The sequence below is a fragment of the Hydractinia symbiolongicarpus genome, chromosome 2 (assembly GCF_029227915.1).
Source record: "Hydractinia symbiolongicarpus strain clone_291-10 chromosome 2, HSymV2.1, whole genome shotgun sequence".
NCBI classification, from domain to species: domain Eukaryota; kingdom Metazoa; phylum Cnidaria; class Hydrozoa; order Anthoathecata; family Hydractiniidae; genus Hydractinia; species Hydractinia symbiolongicarpus.
In genome coordinates this window covers 15,936,205-15,952,697 of record NC_079876.1, presented here as the reverse complement: position 1 = coordinate 15,952,697, position 16,493 = coordinate 15,936,205, and the positions used below count along the sequence as shown (strand labels likewise).

At 34.2% G+C, this 16,493-nt stretch overlaps 1 protein-coding gene across 1 annotated transcript; it reads left to right on the top strand.

Moving 5' to 3' along the window:
• The first annotated feature begins 4,519 nt into the window (after positions 1 to 4,519).
• On the top strand, positions 4,520 to 13,705 carry LOC130629654 (pre-mRNA-splicing factor 38A-like). Its single transcript, XM_057442934.1, has 9 exons — positions 4,520 to 4,659; positions 8,370 to 8,529; positions 9,362 to 9,483; positions 9,808 to 9,893; positions 10,078 to 10,119; positions 10,325 to 10,384; positions 11,834 to 11,904; positions 12,488 to 12,532; positions 13,512 to 13,705. Exons 1-9 carry the CDS (start codon positions 4,530 to 4,532, stop codon positions 13,621 to 13,623), a joined length of 828 nt encoding a protein of 275 aa, XP_057298917.1. The 5' UTR covers positions 4,520 to 4,529; the 3' UTR covers positions 13,624 to 13,705.
• The last annotated feature ends 2,788 nt before the right edge of the window (positions 13,706 to 16,493 follow it).

Here is a 16,493-nt window from a genome sequence, read left to right as displayed (position 1 = left end):
GTAAAATATAACAGACAATTTCTTATTACTGACACAACAAATGTATCAAGTATAAAACACAAATAATTATAAACACTATATACAAGTAAATTAATAAGGTGGCCAAAAAAGATAAAAACACCAAATGCCTTCCATTGTTATGATTTAGTTTTAAAATTTTTAACAAGGCCTTTTAAAGTTTGCATAATAATAAATTTGGACTGTAACCTTTCAGTATATATTTCAATATAATCGTATCATATCATATATCTATATCATTAGATATATCAGGGTACAATTCAGATTTTTTGAATTGTGGCACTCGGCTCAACAGAAGGCTTTTTGAACGATTCCTTTGAAAACAAAATGACACAACTAGAGCCTGGAATCTGTATACCATGCATTTGGCTGTACTAATATGACACCAGCATCTGTGATGTGTATACCATGTATTTTGCTGCACATGGTATGATGCCAGTGTCTGTAATGCACATGCTATGTATTTGCACATGATATAACACCAGTACCTGTATATGTAAATTTGTATATTATTATGTAGTAATACAAACTCCTCAGTTTGTATTACTACATAATAATATACAATGCAATGACCATCTTGTGGATGCCACTTTTAGCTAACACACAAAACTATTTTGATTATTTATTTACAGTGATGTAAAACAATATTGACAGTCATGAACCAAAATGCTTACCTAGGGCAAGGATAGTAATAACCACTGTTTGTGGATGGTTCACACTCAATTTTGACTATTTCTTAAGGTATTTCGCAAAGGAATACCTCCACCTATCATTATCAAGCTATTAGTGCTACATTAGCAAAAAGATGGATAAGCAGTATACTTTTCGCCGAAAAATGCTATTCAAATTTTATGTGTTTTACTTCCCACTTTAAAAAAGTTCATCTCATCCTGTTTATATGTTATGTCTATGTTGAGAATTCAGTAAAAGTAAAATTCAAAATAATAAAGCAACCATAGAGCTACATTTCTCGTGTTTACAGCATGCTTCCACGTTAAAAGTCATCACTTTTTTGAAATTAAACCCAGTTTTCCATTATCACTTGGATGAAAAAAAGGGTCCTTTAAACCCATTAAACAAAACTTGGAGCAAAAGAAAAAGAGTAAATTATGATAACTATATAAGTTGAATTTTGTTAATAATTATAAAATATTCTCTTGTGTTATTACCTTTTTGCAATAGGAATAATAGACCCAACTACGGACACCGGCCCAGCTTTGGACGCGGGACTGGCCGTCTTAAGACAGGACAGCCCGTCAAAAGACAGGTCGGTGTGTTCGCCGTTGGGATAACCCATCTATTGACAGGCCCGGTCCAACTTTGGACAAATGTATGCAAAATTGTCTTAAGTTGGTACAGGCCCAACTATTGACGAAGGAATCTCCCGCTTTAAAAAAAACGCGTCATCGGATGGGACAAACTCAACTGTACATAAAGGACTCTTGCAATTTTAGAAAATGTGTCATAAGAGGGGACAGGCCTAACTATTGACAAAGAATTTCCATTCTTTTAAAAGACTGTGTCATAAGATGGGACATGCCCAACTATTAACACCTTTTAGAAACAGCCAGAGCATGGGTCAGTCTGAAGTCTCTCAGACTAAAGGTAAACCTTGTAACATGGGCAACATACTGTTTCAATTTTTTTAAAAATTTGAAGACAGGCCTGACCCAACTGTGGACAAATACAGTGTCTATAGGAGAGGACTTAAGAAAACAAAACAAAGAGAACAAGAAATAAATGGAGGAGAAAAATCATGACTTCTTTAAATATAATCTATTACAAATATAGATAAAGTAATGAGCAATATCAAGTTGCAATAATTCCACCAAAGATTATCTTAAAAAGTAGCTAAACATAAATACTTATATATGGGTTACTTTCAAACTTTGCCCACTTGGAAGCGTTAGTACACAAGCATGATTCAAAAATTGACATTATAACCTTGTCTGAAACACATATTTTGAACAAGGATTTTAGTGACAATGATGCTCTTTATGAACTGTCTGGTTACACTTTGGTTAAAAGAAACAGAAAATCTGGAAAAGGAGGAGGCGTGGCTGTTCATGTCAAAAACAATATTAATTTTAAGCAAAGGCTGGATTTAGAAAATTCAACTTTAGAGTCTCTGTGGCTTGAAATTTTTATTAAAAAATCGAAATCAATTTTAGTAGGGTGTTTCTATCGCCCTCCAGAGGGTTCAAAGTACTTACCATCTAAATATAACGAAACATTTGACGATCATTTAAATTGTATCAATCAAGAAAATAAGGAAACTATATCCATGGGAGATTTCAATGTGGACTGTAATGTTACAAACGTCAATAAAGATTTTAAATCTACAATTAATGTGCATGATTTTAAACAACTTATCAATAAACCCACGAGAACGTCTTCTACGTCATCAATGACAATTGATTTATTTTTCACTAATTGTCCTGACAATGTTCACTGCACTGACGTATTCCCTACTTCGCTGAGCGATCACGATATAGTTGGTGGAATACGTAGATGACACCGTCATATACGTTGCTGTATATACATATAAAACATTACATATATATATACACTTAGCTGAATGTTATATCTTGATATTGACTCATAATTATTTGGCTAGTCATTATGCTCTCAACAATCCAGGTGAAATATCTCTAATCACGTAACAAGGAAGTCTCTAACTGCTTTAAAAAATGCATTTGCTGATCTGGTCTTGCACCAATATTTGCCAAGTAGTGTTGTTTTTGCTACCCACAAGAAACTTTAAATGCATAACTTGATTTAATCTAACAGGGTGCCGATAAGCTGCAAATGCCCGCATATATATGAGCGAGTTCAGGCAACTTTTCAAATAAAATCAGCGGTTGACCCCCGAAACCGCCCGTGTGAGATATATTAGTTGTAAAACCTTGTTCCTCTTTCTTGTAGCTGGATACCATTTTGTTTTGGGTTAAGTCTACACCAGTTAAGTCTGGTACACAGCTTTCCCCAGTTCCTATCAAGTGCATTTTAGTATACTGTGCCTAATTGAGCTCACATCAGGGAGGCTAGGCCCAAGTAAGGAAACCTATAAGTAAAGGCACAGTAAGAGTGCAGGCTGGTTGGTTGTAACAAAGAAATGTGTGCTAAGAAAGTATAGATGACAAGAAAGTAGTCTTTTATATGGACACACCCTCTAACACCCGCACTTTTAAAACTCGCCCGGAACATTTCCGAATGCAATTCCTTGCAACAAACCGTGTAGACGATAGTTGGGAAGAAGGCGCTTGAAGAGAAAATAGTTAATAAAGTTTATATGTAAGTTATTTAGAAAGTAAACTTCATCAAAAACAGTTCTTTTAAGAACTTCGCTACCACATAGTAAGTTTATTTTAATTTTTATAGTTTTTTTTGAATCATATTATTGTTTGTTTTTCTGGGCTTTTTTCGGGCATTGTTCGGGCCTATTCGGGGTTTTTCGGGCGAATATTTGATTTTTTTTCAAAACACTATATCTATAAACAAATATCGTATGCGGCTTATCAGCACCCTCGTTTTAATCTCAGCTAGCTATATACAAAAAAACGCCAGAAAAAGTTGCAGCATTTCATTTTTTTTACTTTATTGGAGTTAGTTTATGTTAAATGCATGGTCTTGATGTATGCAAAGATCTTTTAACGCCATGTTGCAAGTTGGTCCTAGCCTGTCAATTGACAGGGCAGCATGCCAAAGAATGGCCCACCTTGTCGAGAGATGGGCCACCGTGTCTAAAGACAACTTACGGACCATTTTGGTCAGAATAGTAGCACTATAGATTCATCTTCTCAGTACATGTTATCAATATTAAAATATATTATATATATACCATATTATATATAAAATCCTGGGCTATGGCTAAGTCAGCAAAATTATCACCTGGAAGAGTTACACGCTCTCCTGCAAAGCAATTTATTTAAATTTCAAGAGACAAAGATGGCAACTTACACAAAGCTTCTTTTCTAGCTAATAATTTGCAACTTTAACGAATATTTTTCAAACAAATCAAAACAGGTATAAAAAATATCATTTTCGTAATTAGTACGATACTTTGAGTTGATTTTTGATTATATACTCTCTTTTTTTAAGTGGGATGTTGTAGCTGCTAAAGCTTTAAACACACCAACGGAACATATTTATTTATTGAAAAAGACAAGCGGTTGTGGGTCAGTTTTTATCTAAAGTAAAGGAAATGGACTCTCAAAATATTGATACATCTAGATGATTAATTAGCCAAACTTTTTACCACATCATTTTTGCTTTTCTTATATTTGATCCCATGAACAGTCAGCGTGGGAGCGCCATATTTGTTTATGAAGTTGCTTTGACAAGCTATAAAATACCGAACATGCGTGCCTATCAACAAAGGCGATTTTATATAGGCAGTACTTCAAATAAGACCACATAACATTGGCATACGGAGCCTCAGTTAACCAATTTGAGATATTAACATATATTTAGTGACACCAGGGCCAGCGGGACAAAACATTCTATCAAAGATGGCTAACAGAACAGTGTCTGATGCTAAAACCATCAGAGGCACAAATCCTCAATACCTTGTCGAAAAGATTACAAGAACTAGAATTTATGAGAGTAAATACTGGAAAGAAGAATGTTTTGCACTTACAGGTATATTACACGCATTCTCAAATGTTTGCTTTGAGACATTATATTGGGTTTTATTTTTAAAAACCAGTGAAAAGGAGGATGATGACGACGCACTATCTTTAGTAACTATTTGCCTGCTGAAAACAATGTATACAAAGCTTATAACAAGTCATCTATAGTGTGATGGTGTAAGTAAAACATAATAAGGGGCCGTCGACAAACAGTTTTCGTCTCCGTTAACGGCATATTGGCTGCTAGACTCGGACCCCCCAGCCCCTTAACGGCAAGCCCATTTCCCCTACGTTAGTTTTCGTCTCCGTTAATGATAAATTTGCTGTTAAATAGAATTTTGCCCTCCTCCGTGCTTTACAGAACAATCTTTATGGAGACTTACAGTACTGTGAAAAGGTTTGTTAACATCGTGGTTCGTGTTTATTTCATGTTACGCACAAACCACGATAGTCCACGATGCGTATTTTTTTAACAATCGTGGACCTCACGATCATGTTTCGTGGACTACATGAACAGAAATTAAACATTACACCATGGGGTCACAATAGATAACTTCTATTGTAAAACAACAAAGACCGTATTAGTTTATCAATTAAATCAAAACTCGACGGCAAAAAATAAATTAACACTTGTTGTTTTATTTGTTGTCATAAAGCTTGTCATATAATAGATTTTAATCGTTCGTGAATCAAAATGCGATCTTAAAAAACATTTCTATCGCCGCTATTTGTTTATAACCCTTTAAAATGCGATCTTGAAAAACATTTCTATAGCCGCTTTTCGTTTTTAAACTTTAAAAATGCGATCTAAAAAAGCATTTCTATCGGCGCAGACAAATTTAACTTTTCTAAACAAATGACATTTCGTAAAAATGCAATTGCGTACATGACGAAAAATCATACAGCTTGATAAAACCTGTAACAAACAAATTAACTTTAATGAAAGAATTTTGAAAAGAAAAAGAATTAAATTATACTAGCTATAAAAATCACGAACACGATGTTAACAAACCTTTTCACAGTACTGTATACAAACACAAGATACATTTTTTAACAACCAATTCTAGATTATGGCGGATTTTTACTGTGGAAACATTTCCTAATTTGTTGAATTTTTTTCATTTTCCCTAAAAGAAACAAAAAAGGTGAGAAATTGAATTTCGTCTCCATTTTTATATTTTTAACGGACAATGCATTACCCCCTCCTCTAACGGCAAATTTGCCGTTAACGGAGACGAAAACTGTTTGTCGACGGCCCCTAAATGCAGGAGCCATACTAGGGTTCGTTTGGTTAGTTCTTAAGGCATCACCAACAACCCCCTCCCCCCATATGTCAAACATGAACACTAAAAAAATAACTACCCATCACCATTTTTGGTCAGGGAAGACCACTAAATACAGGATCTCGCAATTGCAGTATTTGTCAAAATGTCCCTGTACAAAAATTGTACGAGACTCTGCACTTTCTTACCCAATTCGCCCTTTCTTTCCAAGTGTCCCAACCAACTCAATCTTCTTATCTGGATAACATCTGCAACACAGCAGATACCTAGCCTGCTTGTTAGCTCGTCGGAACTCTTTCTGACTCTCCGACTGGCATTACACAGCCACCTAACCATTCTCATATTTCCATTTAAGTCGTCAAGATCTGCCTGCTTCACTTCCCATGTCTCACTACCGTGCAACATAAGACTTCCTACACAGGCCTCATACAACCTACCTTTTACCTAAATTGCTTGGACTCTACTAGTTAACAAAGTTACAACAAACCAAAGTTACTACAAACAAATCCTGCAAACTCAACAAGGCCACTTTACAACTACAAGGTCTCACTTGGCTTCAATGCTACTAATCATGACTTTAGACTTTGCTGCATTTAGTCTTAACCCTTTCTTTTTTAGTCCTTTTTTCCACTTCTTAAACTTTTTAACTAATTCTTCCATAGCCTCAGCTATGAGAAAAAACCATCTGCATACAATAAATTCCATGGACAACCTTTTCTGAACTCCACCAACAGTGATTCTAAGACTACAACAAAGAACTAACTACAGAACCCTGATGTACAAAAAAAATTCTTGGTGCAGTAATGATATGGCAAATGTCCTATTTGTTCTACAAGAGAACAGAACTAAGTAAAACTCATTGGCCGCATTTTTTTTAGTTTTTATTTGCCAACTGACTGACCCTGTTTTAAGGGCTCAAATGACAAACAACGCCATATATATGCCTTAGTCAATTGTACCTTTTTTTCTAAAATCATATAAGAATTTTATACGATTTTAATACAAATTTTTTTTGTAAAGTCATACAAATTTCCATACAAATGCAAAAATTAATTAGCCAATACAAATAATACACATTCTTTTGCTAACATCATCAAAACGCAATTGTATAAATTTAAACAATAATTTTAAAATTATTAGAACCAGATCTTATTACTTACCTGATGATGTAAGAGTTTTTACTTTCGAAATGCTTTGTCTGTTTTTATTGTTTTTATTGTACATAATTTTAAAGACCTTATAAAGTTTAAACAACATCATATTTTTTTATTAAAACATTAAAATGCGATAGTATAAAGCTCAGGCCTTTTCAGGAGATTTTGAGTGGGTGTGTGATGAATAACACTCCCAAAATGCATTTGCGTGTGCTTTAGGCGTGCTATTCTGGTAAATTTCTCATAGAATATAAGATTTTAAGCGTGCTATCGACAGCACGCCTGAATCATTTCAGGTGTGTGTGGGCGTGTGCGCTTGCTATCGCACGCCTCTCATGAAAAGGCCTGAAAGCTCAAACATATTTTGTTTTAAAGTTATTAAAACACAGTCATAAAACACCATATTTTGTTCCAAAGTTATCAAAACACATTTGTACGGAGCTTAAAAACTTTATACTGTTGGAAGACAATTAAATGTGATGGTTTAAAGCTTTAAAATCGTCATATTTTGTTTAAGTTTGAAAAAACGAAAAAAAATGCCTTTGCATGACAAAAGTTTTTGTTGATGGTCCCTAAATTAAAAAACGATACAGTAGCAACTGTCAGTTTATGCAACTTCAACAATTTATACACAGAGATATTGTCAGTTGTTTTGTTTTAGCTTCTTATTTGGGAAGTCGTTAACTGTTTATAAGAAAAAAAAGGCTAATTTTTCCTCACTTCTATAAAATTTTGCAGATAAACATTACCTATCTATTGCTATTTTAATTTGCAATAGAACCTTATGCAAAGTATTTCTTGATGGCCTGCCAGTTTTGACATCAAACTTGCATAAAAAACAACAACAAAAAGTGGGTAGTTGACTTAGGTTTTTTGGTGAAGGTGGAGAATGTATATACCATGATTTGCGTGTGAGCACCAATTACTCAAACATCAGAAACCCAGTTGACAGGCTCAAATACATCTGAAACAGCAGCTTTTGACAACAAATCCAGAAGTTTAACACTTGAAGCCAGCAGCTAAGAAACGTAAATTAAAAAAAAGCGATTAGTAATTTAAAAGTTATTTGACTGTATTACTCAGCCATTTAAGCTAAATTCGGGTATATTTGTTTAGCTCTGCAGCAAAAAACAATGAATTACTACCAACAATGTTTGAAATTGTAACTGGAAAATTAAAAATGATTTTGTGAGGACCTTGTTTTTTATTTTTTTTTGTCAAGTGATCTGTCAAATGATCTTATCAAACATTCTATACAAGGTATATCCATTTTTATTCCTTAGCTGAACTGCTGGTTGATAAAGCCATGGCTTTGGAGCATATTGGTGGAACGTTTGGCGGGAACATCAAGCCTACACCTTTCTTGTGTTTGGTTTTGAAGATGTTACAAATTCAACCAGAAAAAGATATCATTGTTGAGTTCATCAAAAATGAAGATTATAAGTAAGACTTGTGTATATATTTGTTTAGCTCTGCAGTGAAAAACAATGCCTTACTAACAATGTATACAGTATGATGATGGTATCCATTGAATTTCTGTTTTGAGAAAATTGGAACAAGACCTCAAACCTGAGGCCAACTTATGTCTGAGGCATGTATAGTTGTTGTTATTGGATTCTAGCCAGCCTCTAGGACAGGTTTTTTGCTTTAGTCTTCATCACAACTTGTGAAATGCAAGAAACTATTTGAAATTCTGCAAGCGCTGTGATCTCCATGTTATGAAAACTGTAACTTAAAGGCAAATGGTTTGCCACACAGTCGGGGACTTTTTTTTCTATTTTTGAAAAGAAAAAATTTAAAAATAGCACCCATTTTTAACACATTAAGCAGCATAAAGACTCTATTGGTTTTCCAAACGATGTTCTTAAGAGTTCTTATGCTAGTTGACCAATGCATGAAGTCTATAAATGGTATATAAAGTTTACCATAATGACCACTGTTTCCAACACTATTTGTTTTCACAGTGCTTCTGGGCAAAGAAATTAATTGCTTTTCATAAGCATTTCGCACAATATTGAATCATGTGAAACCAATTTTTTTATTAAGTAAAAAACACAAAAAGGTCTTGCATGCAGAACTGAGCCTTACAATTTTAGCGTATGCTTTTTTTCTGGTAAATCTTGAATATTAGTGTTATGCCTCTATACCTTTGTTTTCACGTTTGGGAATTGATCAGAAAAATGTAACAACCGCTGTCAACATAGCGACAGTGCTGATATTAGAATTTCTGGTAAAACACTGAAAGAAATGTAAAGTATAATTCTTAATTTTTTAGATATGTTCGAGCGCTTGGTGCGTATTACATGAGACTCGTTGGAACATCCTTAGAGTGTTACAAGTATCTGGAACCTCTTTATAACGATTACAGAAAAATGAAAAGAAAAGATAAAAATGGAGGTAAGAAATAAATCTTGTCAGCTTAAGAATCATGTTAAATTTATGTTTGTTAGGCAGACAGAAATCCAGTTGATTCATCCATTTTTTCAAAAGCATTTCTCTTTAAGTATTCAACATCATTTTTGTACAGATCCCTGAAAGTTGTTTTAGTTTTTCGGCGGAGTCTGTTGGGACGTTTTGGCTTATTTTTGGAAACTGGGGTAATTTTTAAATGAATAGCAAAGCTTTTTGTTTGTTTGTTTGTTTATTTACTTGTTTGTTTTTTAGTTGTTTGTTGTTTTGAAGTAAAAGCTTTTCCCGAACACCAAGTTTTTGTGTTTTTAGTGTTCCATGTTATTCACATGGATGAGTTCATCGACGAAATGTTAAGGGAAGAGCGAGTTTGTGAGATCATGCTACCACGAATACAGGTAGGTTGAATTTAATATTTTCTATCACTGGTTTGGATAAACGTCTTTTTAGCTACAGAGCTTTCAAATGTATTTTTTTGCTTAAAATATTGACTTTGATAAATGCTTAAGCAGCAGAACTAAAGTCGCAGTATGACAATTATTCTCTTTCTTTAAGTTTTTGTTGTGATTTCGTTTTGTTTAGAAACGGCACGTTTTAGAGGAACTGGAAGAACTTGAACCTAGAGTAAGTTTCTTGTGTCTCTGTGTATTGATTATGTGAATAGTCAGACAAGAATTTGTAGGCTTTTCTCCTCTGCTTTCCAAAACTTTTTCAAAAGACAGCTTTTTACCAAACTTTCTGATATTTCTGATAATTCCTTAGGCATCATACAAGAGATGCGTAAGGAATTTTTATGTTATGAAATTGTTTTTGTTTTTTTTCACTGTAGGTTAGTGCGTTGGAAGATGACATTGATGACATGGAGTCTGATGATGACGACGATATGAAGGTGTGTTGGTTTCCTTTTATATTTATAGCTCTTGGGTAATATTTTGACAATCTTATTTTTAAAGACACTAGCAATGCTCCTTCATGACGTTTTCCGTTAAGTCCCTTTAAAATACATGTTTTAGCTTCTTTCTTTTACTTATGGGCTTTTTCCTGTATCTCTTTTTTGTTTTTGTTGCCCTTTGAAACGCGTGGAATATAAACTAAGCATATTGAGGATGTATGTAAATGTTTGGAGCTGCAGCCAACAACGCATTAACGGCTACTTTCATTTAGCTAATGCTTGAAATAACGTTCAAATTGTTTGTGAGTGCAATTGGAACAATAGCTGGATTAGTGTGACTGATCATTTTTTAACCTTATTCTCGGGTCATTTGTTTTTTCAATAACTTTTAAATTACCTCAAGTTGATTTATTTTTGCGAATTTTACCTATATTCGCAAAAAATTCTCGGAAATGGTCAAAAAATAGTCCCTTCCCAAAAACAATCTTCGCGAATTATCTAAAATAGACCTATATGCTAAAATTAGTCATCACAAAATATCTGAAATTGACTGAATCGCAAAAATATGCCTTCGCAAAATTCAAGTCTTGAAACTTGAATTAAACGTTTTGTGGATACATTTTGCAAAACATTTTGCCAGAAAAGTTTGTCAGAAAAAAAATTATAGTTGTCAACACAACCGGTTTATAAACAGCATATAGATCGAGGTTAATAGAATCTAAATTATTTTGGTACAAAGAACTGCAGGGGTAGGAAGTTTTCAAATAAAGAAATGATTCTAACTATTTCATCAAAGAAACGTTAGACTATCTTTTGACTAAAAGTTTACCATATGTTGTATTTTTTTTGTGAAAATAAATTTTAACATTTCTTTCTTTTTCTTACCTTTTGAGATTCTGTGACGGGTGAGCAACTTGGTGTGTTTTCCTAAAGCGTCCCATCATCAATTGCCTGTTTATGTTCTTAACCCTAAAAGGACGGGTCTCGTTAAATATTAGCAAAATCGGGCAGAAACATCCACACAGTTGGACTAGTATAGCTCTTGAAGAAGAAGGTTGTCATGAAAAAAGTCCTTCTCCCATGTTTTCGGAAAAGGATGAATTGGGCTACGCAACGGTACCAAACATGAACCGTCTATGTTTTGTACTCAGCCAACAATCGCAGCTGTAGTTTCGACAAGCTGATTATTTGTCGAATAAAAGAACGTTTGTTTTCAAAAACAGCCTGTCCTTTTAATTTAAGGGTAAAGAAACTCATAAAGCAACATTTAAAATTAACATCGCAGCAGGGGATAAGTGACCTTTAGAAATATATATAACTAACATACTCCCATAAGGTTTGTCATGTGACTCTATTCGTTGTTATAGAGCATGTTGCTAAGCAATGATGTAAACCATGTAAGATAACATTTGGTAACAGTAGTTAAATATTTTTTTTATTGTGCAGGATTCTCCACCGAGGAAACGCAGTGAAACACCAGAGAGGAGGAGACGAAAGAGTCGCTCTCCGGAGAGAAGGTTAGTTTTCATCTCGTCGTCGCAGAGATTTATTCTTGAAACATAGTTTGAGATTATTTCCAGCATTAAGCAACTTTTTAAGGGAATGTTGTGTTTTCGTTATGAACATATTTTATTAATTATTTCTATAGCATAAACCCTTCTTCTCTTCCTAACACTAGTTGAGGGCTGAGTGATGTCCAATTTGCCTTAACTTGAATTTTTGGAAATTTCAGAAGTTAAAGAGAAGACCCTTCATTCTATCTAAAACTATGTGGGTGTGTCGCGATTGCGAGAACTTTCTAGAAACAACCAGCGTAGTAACAATGTGCTGAGTGAACAAATTGAGATAATTAAATGTGATGACTATCACGAATCCTTCCAAAAATGGAATTTCGTGGAATTCTTGTATATATGCTGTGTCTACTTTAATATTTTAAAAGAAACTAAAATTTTGTAAAAGGATGTATGAGTTGAGGGGAAGGGGAGTAACTTCGTGTGTTTGTACTTCAATCAGTGTTTGTGATTAACCTTAAAGTCGGTATGAGTCAATGGATTGTTATAGTAAGGTGATGAAAAGGCGATTATAATTTTACTTTTTCAGACGCAGGTCTCGCTCAGCATCGCCACACCGTCGGAGTCGTAGAAGGTGAGAAACTTTTTTAGAAGATAGGAAATATATCATTCGAAGGGATTTGTTAGAGATAGCTTTAAATAATATATCTGTTTTTTTCAAAGCACGAAACAGCACTGTTTTAATAAAGCGGTTAATAAAGTAGTACTCATTTTATAGAATCTACCTTTTCAATTTTAACATCAAGACGCTATTTTGGAAAAAAGCGCAGGCATATTTAATTTTGTGGCTGCACTGATTCTGACAGTCATAAAATATCTCCGTTCCGAGTGAAAATGTTTTTTTAAGTGACTTACCTTTTTCTTTGTACAGATTTTGTTAGTTAGCTTAACGCTTAACCAGACGAGTTTTTTTGTATAAATTTATTTTACGCAGATTTTGCGGCGAAATATTAATAAGGTACTAGCCGCGAAACCAAATACCAACGAAAATTTCATCTTAAAGTGAAAAGGAACAATTTCATGTACACGGGGGAAAAAAAGGTACGTTGTCGCCAAAAATTGTAACAAATTAAAAATATGAAATAGTGTAAAAGCTTTGAATATTAAGAAAAAATGTAATTCGCAAAAAATAATACCCGCAAAACTACAAACGATTATCCGCGAAAGGTAATATCTACAAAGTGTAATTTTTTTCCACCCCCTCAAATGAAATACTCGTGAAAATGAGTGCTTTTGCTCTCTTCGTGAAGTCACTTCAAACCTGAATGCCACTATGAAAACTCGTTTAGACGGCAAGTAGAGTTTTTCTTCCAACAAAAAATTGTAAGAAAAATATGCTGCGCCGAAAATGGTTTAATAAGGTTATAACAAGTTTTCTAGGCGGATAAATAAGATTAATTTTTTTGGATGAGATACTATATAAATAAGATTAATTTTTTTGGATGAGATACTATAGCCCTCTTTTTTAAATATAAAAAACAGTCGTCACCTTTAACAACGAATTAACTGCCAGTAACTCAACTTAAATATAAGTCCTTTGATTTTGATTTTAGTCCAAGTCCACGACGCCACAAGCATCGAAGTAGAAGTCGTTCGAGGTCACCTAGACGAAGACGTCACCGCTCACGATCTCGTTCTCGATCTCCCAAACGCAGTAGAAGATAGCGTTGTGACGTGGGTGAAGTTTGTTTTTTAAAAAAACACTTGTTCCCAGTCTCCTTGTAAATAGATTCGATATGCATTTTAATGAATGTTTTTTACTTGTGTTGTTTCAACGTCCCCTTGGTTTGTTGTTTTTTTTGTTTTTGGACAGAAAATTAAACCACTGCCTTTTCTAATTTTTTTTGACAAAGTGAAAAACATCTACACTAAATTTAATGCATTTGACCATTTTCCGAATTAAACTTACGCGCAATTCACGTATTTGACCGTTCTCCAATTGAAATCTGCGCTAAAAAAATGTCATTTTAGGCAATCTACGCCAGAAATTTCTCCTTGTAAAACTTGATCATGCGAAAGAACAACGTATATTGCATTAAGCCAAGGAGGTTTAAGCCAAGTTAACTTGCCCCAGGCATGTCGTTGATGACTATAGTTTTTTAACATAGCGGTTAGTTTACATAATATATAAAATTTTGGAGAATCGACTTCATTCGCCTACGCTTCAGCGGAATATTTAGGTTTTTTCGGTATGAAGTGTAACTGTAATGAAAAAAAAGAACACTTTAAAATCAATTTTAAACCCTGTCTACACTACAAACTTTTTGTACATGAGTTTTACATATATTAAAGTTGCTTACAAATTTGGTGAATTAGCACAATGGCTTATAAATTGATAGTAAATGTATAAAAATATATATACAAATATAGTAAAAACAAAAAACTGCATTTCAGACACGAGGCATGTTCAGTTACAATACAACCCAGGAATCCCAAATTTGTAAAAATTTATCACTGAGTATGGGTAAATCTACACGTTAACTTCCAAAGTACTGCAAATATGATGGATCCAATGAGAATTGAAACCACGACCACTCACTTTATCAAAATCCATTTAATTTGAACATTTGCGAACATCCAAAAAAGGAATCATTCAGCCAAAAGGATGTGCTCTTTTCTAACCTCTACGGTTGAGAGCGCACTTCAGTTTAACGACTATGCTGAAACAAAAGAATAATTGATTGTTAGTTTCTTTCGTAAAAATAATTTTTGTTTTTATAAGTAGAAAATTACCGACAAGTTCCCTTTCGCACTGTAGAACTAAAAAAAAAGTAAAAATTGCACTCGTTTCTTGGTAATATAACAAAATGCACCGGATGAAATAAGGATCAAACTCTTGTAACAAAACCTGTAGTCAGTACATATTTTATAGACGTCGTTGTAACTCCCCAATTTACGTTATCACTCTTTGTTTTTCCCAAGACGGTATTTGACATTTTCGTTTTACGATTCTTTGACTCTTGTTGAGTTTGTTTTACCTTACGAAGTGAAAAAATAATATATTATTTCTCTTTTTTCTGTGTTTTGATACACTTTAAAACCAATGTCACTACACAATATATAAGTGTACTTTTTTGCGGCAATGTAACTTTCACTTCTTAAAACTTTTAAGGTCCCAATTTTGTCCGCTATAGAGAGATTTTACTCTATTAAAGGTACTGTCCGATTAAAAAACAATATCTTTTCTTTTGTTTTATTAAGTATCAAAAATAACGAAGATTGCACTCTTAAACAACAAAGATTTATCCAATACTTAGCACCATCGTTTGTTTGTTTTGATCTTGCTGCACTAGCCTACCATCTTCACGAACTTTCGAACGCGGCAAAAGGACTGGGTCAATTCATTATTCAGCACATTTTTGCTTGTGACGTAGTTACCTGGCTTCTTATTAGGCGAACCCCCTCGACTTGCGCATCGAACGACTAAATGTTTATTTATATTTTTTTTCCTTTGTTTAAAAAAGTTCTTCATGATGATAGCAATGAATGAAAATTATTCGCAGGTTCTAGGATTTCAATTCGAGCCGGAAAGAACAGCGAATGATGAGCTAGTTCCGACTTTTCAAGACGTAGACGAACATAACATTGGAAACCTTGTTGCTCCTACTCCTAAATGTGAGAGGATGCCCTCTGAAGTGTAGAATGTTTTTGCTGTCACGAGACAGACTCTCAGTCTTTTTCAGGAATATTTGAGTAGGTGTGCGATGATTCGCACGTGTAAATCAAGTAACGCGTGCGATGTAAAACGCACGTGCAAAGAATGTTACGCCTGCGATACGGGCTCCGAGGTTATTTTTGTTGCGCATTCATTTTGCGGTAGAAAAGTGGGGGACGTTTTAAATCGTGAACCCCAAACACGATGATCGAGCGTCTACTGGTATAGCGACTCTCTCAATCTTAACTTCCTTTTCTACATGTCCGAAATAGTATGCATGACTATACTGTCATTTTTATATTTATTGTTTATTTTTCACAAGCAAATAGGCAAAAATATGCTTTGTTTTCAAATTAAAAAAAATCTTTATCCACGTGGCTTAAATAAAACTTCAAAATTCATTCAAAAAGTTCAGCTACACTTTAACAAAATTTTTACAGAAAAAAATTTATACCGCCCGTGGGTTTCGGTTTTACAGGCATAAAGAAAAAATCCATTAAATTCGGACCTGCTATGGTTTCCAATTATTTTGTCAAAGGAAGAAATTATCTACAATTAAATCCATGATAAAATGTCTATTCCGCCTGTAAGTGCAGTTTTGCAGACTTGCTTCATCCGTGCTCCGTCGGCGTTCACCACCGCATTAGTTAAGAACCGCATGGCTGGATTTCTTGTGTAAGACCTGGTTACCAACGACAAAGGGGCCAGGCAAAAGAGATTTATGTCTACGTAGTTCTTTTAACTAAGTCAGGAGTCGGTGAATTAGCTAGGATGGTCAGGTTGGCTATGAATAGGCTTGCTCGTGGATTAAAAGGACCAGGACTATTCAATAATTTCTGAGATCTAAAAGTGTCCGACCAATACGGATATCTATCGGACG